This window comes from Phyllopteryx taeniolatus, unplaced genomic scaffold (genome assembly GCF_024500385.1).
Source record: "Phyllopteryx taeniolatus isolate TA_2022b unplaced genomic scaffold, UOR_Ptae_1.2 contig_24, whole genome shotgun sequence".
Lineage (NCBI taxonomy): Eukaryota > Metazoa > Chordata > Actinopteri > Syngnathiformes > Syngnathidae > Phyllopteryx > Phyllopteryx taeniolatus.
The window spans coordinates 3,595,957-3,601,956 of NW_026903162.1; the positions used below are offsets into that span (position 1 = coordinate 3,595,957).

Sequence of the window (6,000 nt, forward strand, 5' to 3'; positions counted from 1 at the left end):
CTGATCATCCTTAAAATGGTTCTACACCTTCATTGGAGTCCAGCTGTGTTTGATTATTCTGATTGGACTCGATTAGGAAAGCCACACCCCTGTCTATATAAGACCTTACAGCTCACAGTGCATGTCAGAGCAAATGAGAATCATGAGGTCAAAGGAACTGCCTGAAGAGCTCAGAGACAGAATTGTGGCAAGGCTCAGATCTGCCCAAAGTTACGAAACAATTGCTGCTGCACTTAAGGTTCCTGCACTTAAGAGCACAGTGGCCTCCATAATCCTGAAATAGAAGACGTTTGGGACGACCGGAACCCTCCCTAGAGCTGGCCGTCCGGCCAAAGTGAGCAATCGGGGGAGAAGAGCCTTGGTGACCGAGGTCAAGAAGAACCCAAAGATCACTGTGGCTGGGCTCCGGAGATGCAGTCGGGAGATAGTGGTGGCAGCATTATGCTGTGGGTGTGTTTTTCAGCTGCAGGGACAGGGAGACCAGTTGCAATCGAAGAAAAGATGAATGCGGCCAAGTACGGGGATGTCCTGGACGAACACCTTCTCAGAACCTCAGACTGGGCCGAAGGTTCACCTTCCAACAAGGCAATGACCCTAAGCACAGAGCTAAAATAACAAAGGAGTGGCTTCAGAACAACTCCGTGACTGTTCTTGAATGGCCCAGCCAGAGCCCTGACTTAAACCCAATGGAGCATCTCTGGAGAGACCTGAAAATGGCTGCCCACCAACGTTCACCATCCAACCTGACAGAACTGGAGAGGATCTGCGAGGAGGAACGGCAGACGATCCCCAAATCCAGGTGTGAAAAACTTGTTGCGTCATTCCCAAAAACACTCACGGCTGTATTAGCTCAAAAGGGGGCTTCTACTAAATACTCAGCAAATGGTCTGAATACTTATGGCTGTGTCATATTTCAGTTTGTCTCTTTTAATAAATCTGCAAAAATTTCAACGATTCCGTTTTTGTTCTGTCAATATGGGGTGCTGTGTGCACATCAATGTGGACAAAAAAAATGAACTGAAATGATTTTAACAAATGGCTGCAATATAAAAAAAAAGGTGAAAAAATTAAAGGGGTTCTGAATACTTTCCATACCGACTGTGCATGAGTGTGCAAATGTATGCACATGTATTTAGAATTAATCCTCTGTTTAAATGGAAAAAAATGGTTCCGATTTTTTTTTTTTTGAAAAATCAACATGACGTACGAATATGCGTCATCGGGAATGTCAGCTGCACTCATTGTAATTCAAATGGTAGACACTTGGCTGTTGACTTCAGGAAAATTCTCCGTATGCCTTTGGAATTGCGCTCGGTCCAGTCGTCCTAAATGTCATCCATCCATCCATCCGTTCATCCGTTCATCCATTCGTCCAGAAGCCAAAATAAGCTGTTCCACCGATCGCCACAAATACTCAAATAACAAGACGGACGTTGCATTTTGCTGAAAATAATCACAAATTCAGGGTTTTTGCAAAACACATTTTTCTTGAAAAAATTTTTCCCATTCAAATGTATTTCACATTCAAAAAAAAAATTCATACTTAAATAAAAGTTCCAAAAACAAACTCGAAGAGTCAACGAAAAAGTTAAATACAACTAAACTGCATTGCCACACTTTGAGAATCACTAGTATAAAGGGTTAAGTGTGACACCTGTCAAGTCATGTGACTCGATTTTCCCTCTTCTGCTCGAAGGACAAAACAAAACAGGAAAAAAAAAAAAAAAAAAACGTAATATTCCCGGGATAAATCATGCCGGGCATGTGCGGCGTTTGTTTGTTTGTGTGTATTTGTGGTACATCTGCTGCCCAAATGGGAAATGGGAAGAAAAAGTGTGTGGGGGAGGGGGGGGGGGGAAATCATGTGAGGAAAGTTGCGCTAAATGTGTAAAGTTGGCCGATCGGCAGTCGTTCGGGGAGACGCTTAAATAACGTTCCAGGTGGCTCGCTTAATGAAGAGTGAAAATCAAATATGGACGTTTCCCGTGCCGGGAAATCAAATGGAAGCGAAAGCAAAGGAAGTTTTTCGCTTTTCATAGTGTGACTTGGGGATATAAATTCATATCTAATGTCATTGTCATTTCAATTCTTCTCTCCCAATACAAATGCAATTTTTGAGGGTGATGGACGTGTCAGATGCGCTTCCTGTGTTGCACTGCCATCTGCTGGTCACACGTGGTTCTTCTTTGGCATGATTCCTTCCTTATTATGCTTTATTACTTATTTATTATTATTATTTGGAAGAACTGATGAATTTAGCATGGGTTGTTCAGCCCCAAAAAAATATTGTTAAAATTTATTTATTTTATAATTTTTAGACATAAATTATATAATATGAATTAGTAGTAGTAGTAGTAGTAGTAATAGTGGTAGTATCATATGTACAGTATATGACAAAAACAAAAATGTTTGCTGACCTTCCTGTGTTCCGTTGGGTCCTAGTGCCCGGGTGGATGTCAGAGGAGGACCGGTCGGTGACCCTTGACCTCGCGCTGACCCTGGACCAGGACCACCTCAACAGCGACCTCGACGAGCTGGCCGACCTCGACCGGAGCGAGCGAGACTAACCGCCGTTGATGATGGAGAAGGAAAACTTTATTTAAACACACACACACACACGTGAGCGTCAAGGGACTCTCTGGAAGGCGGACCTAAAAAAAAAAAAAAAAAAAAAAAAAAAACTTTTGTTTTGAAACTACCTGTGTGACGACGAGCACTTCCTGTCATCTTTCAGGCATTCCCCCAGCCAGATGCAGACATACACACACAACTTTTTGGTTTCCATTTTTCTTGAGTGTCTCTCCTGTATTCCACCACCAAGACTTTCTATACGTATAAATATATCGTACCCGGAATGTATTCTTCTGTAGATTAGCGATGTTAGCGAGCCGGCTAACTGTTAACGACGTAGCGACGTTTCCAGGCGTGGCTAAACCGGGGGGGGGGGGGGGGGGGGGGACAAATACAAAAAAAAAAAAAAAAAAAAAAAACAGAGGAGGACTTTGAATCCGGGTGACGTCGGTTCTTTCCATTTTAAACTGGTAATCGAAAAGTGACTGATTATTATTATTTTTGGAATTTGATTTGTTTTAATGTAACACAAAAGTGAAAAATGGCCTGACCCCAAAATCATCATCGCTAATTTCTTATCCTGTGTTCGATTCACGATCTGGACGATTTAGACGTCACAAAAGCAAACACCCGTGTTACGTCATCTTCCCAAACTCTTTTTCAAAAGTCTGAACGCTATGAGCGATGCAATAAATAGAACAATGCGCGAACTCAAAAAATATTGGGCAAGTCTTCATCTGCATGACGACTCGTGAGTGTCCTTCTGCAATGACGCAATAAATTTTAACAAAACAAGCCTACTCAAATTTAGCTAACCTCACTATTTTCACTTTATTTATTGTCTATAAAAAAAAAAAAAACATCCGAAATATTCTACGGAACAAAGAGTTTTTACAACACTTCACAGACATTTTGAGCGTGCGAGAGCGCTAATAAGTTTGTTCTCAAGCTATTTTTACAACTTTAATATTGCCTAAAAATAACAGACGAAGTGGGGGCAGACCAATAGTGTCGGTTTTTGAAAGAAAAAATTGTTTTAAATTGACCATATTTGGACATACGGGCTTTCTGCCCGACGGCGACGATATTTACCCCTAAATGTCATTGGAATAAAAATGTTGCCGATTATCCAAAAAATACAATAAATTATGAGAATAAAGGGGTATTTTTTTTCCCCAAGATAAAAATCCAAATGTTACATTAAATTCAAAGTTAAATGAAAGAAGAAAGTCTTGTTTTAGCACGTGAATCAAAAACAACTCTCCTATAATGAAACAAATAAATACAAATAAAATAGGACTTTATTCTTGAAAAAAAAAAAGGGTGTAATATTATCCGAATAAAGTTTTGGGTTTTTTTTGTCTGAAATGTGAAAAATCTCTTTTTTTTTTTTTTTTTTTTTTTTTTGGGTGTTTCGTTGTTTGGGAATAATCAGTCACTTTTTTAAAACGTTCCATTTTTGGAAAGAACCAGCGCTACGCTGCTGACGTTATTGATGATTGTGAACAAGGAGCACTTGAACTGCCCCAAGATGTACTTAACCCCTCTGCCCACATAGCGGCATAACCTCCCCACCACCACCACCACCACCGCCCTCTTTTTGAGGGGGGTCTCGTCTCGGTGTACATAAAGAGATTTTAGCTAGACGTTCCCAAGGAGCGTCGTAAAAGAAAAGAAAAAAAAAAGTGGCGTTTATCAAGCCGACGTTCTTCTTAGGAAGAATTAAAAGAAAAAAAACAAGAACAAAACAAGGGGTTTTGTAAAATACTGCCAGCCGTCGTCGTCGCACGGTGTTGCTGAATACTACTGATGATGAAGATGAGGTTGAGGCTGACGAGGATGTATTTACTTACTGTGTGAGAAGAAAAACAAATGGGAAAAAAAAAAAAAAAAAACTGGAAAAAGCCGACATGTTGTGTATAGCCTTAGCTTGGACCAAGCCGCGTAGCTGTGCTAGTCTCTAGGACGTACGGTTTGCTTTCATTTCGCTCATTTTGGGTTCTTTTATACACACACACACACACACACACATATATACACCCCCAATTCCAATGAAGTTGGGACGTTGTGTTAAACATCAATAAAAACAGAATACAATCATTTACAAATCATGTTCAACCTATATTTAATTGAAAACACTACAAAAGACAAGATATTTAATGTTCAAACTGATCAACTTGATTGTTTTTCGCAAATAATCAGGAACTTACAATTTTATGGGTGTAACACGTTCCAAAAAAGCTGGGACAGGTGGCAAAAAATGACTGAGAAAGTGAAGAAATCACCGCATGTCAGCGGCAAGGCCAAAAACCGACATTGAATGCCCGTGACCTTCGATCCCTCAGGCGGCACTGCATCAAAAACCGACATCAATGTGTAAAGGATATCACCACGTGGGTTCAGGAACACTTTAGAAAACCAATGTCAGTAAATACAGTTTGGCGCGACATCCGTAATGCAACTTAAAACTCTACTATGCAAAGCAAAAGCCATTTATCAACAACAGCCAGAAACGCCGCCGGCTTCTCTGGGCCTGAGCTCATCTAAGATGGACTGACGCAAAGTGGAAAAGTGTTGTGGTCCGACGAGTCCACATTTCAAATTGTTTTTGGAAATTGTGGACGTTGTGTCCTCTGGGCCAAAGAGGAAAAGAACCATCCGGACTGTTATGGACGCAAAGTTCAAAAGCCAGCATCTGTGATGGTATGGGGCTGTGTTAGTGCCAATGGCATGGCTAACTTACACATCTGTGAAGGCACCGTTAATGCTGAAAGGTACATACAGGTTTTGGAGAAACATATGCTGCCATCCAAGCAACGTCTTTTTCATGGACGCCCCTGCTTAGTTCAGCAAGACAATGCCAAACCACATTCTGCACGTGTTACAACAGCGTGGCTTCGTAGTAAAAGAGTGCGGGTACTAGACCTGTCTCCCATTGAAAATGTGCGGCGCATTATGAAGCGTAAAATACGACAACGGAGACCGCGGACCGTTGAACAGCTGAAGCTGTACATCGAGCAAGAATGGGAAAAGAATTCCACCACAAAGCTTCAACAATTCGTGACCTCAGTTCCCAAACGTTTATTGAATGTTGTTCAAAGAAAAGGTTGCAGCCACAAAATTCGAAGTTCATGATTTGCTAAAAACAATCAAGTTGATCAGTTTGAACATTAAATATCTCGTCTTTGTAGTGTATACAATTAAATATAGGTTGAACATGATTTGCAAGTCATTGTACACTGTTTTTATTTATGTTTAACACAACGTCCCAACTTCATTGGAATTGGGGTTGTGTATATATTGAGCATACGCCACTCACAAAAAGTTGGGGATATTCAACTTTGGGGTGAAATTTCCGGGTGAACTTAAAATGCTCTCGAACTTTTACGGTTGAACTTAATTTCATTCAACACGTGGACACTCAAAACT

At 40.8% G+C, this 6,000-nt stretch overlaps 1 protein-coding gene across 5 annotated transcripts in view; it reads left to right on the top strand.

Moving 5' to 3' along the window:
- Positions 1–2,955, top strand: part of znf536 (zinc finger protein 536) — a 187,973-nt gene extending 185,018 nt beyond the window's left edge. For all 5 annotated transcript variants that reach the window (XM_061764985.1, XM_061764982.1, XM_061764987.1 and 2 more), the window contains one exon: positions 2,443–2,955. In XM_061764985.1, the coding sequence (XP_061620969.1) occupies positions 2,443–2,567 (125 nt within the window). In that variant the 3' untranslated portion in view covers positions 2,568–2,955. The remainder of the gene's footprint in view (positions 1–2,442) is intronic.
- Positions 2,956–6,000: the final 3,045 nt, after the last annotated feature.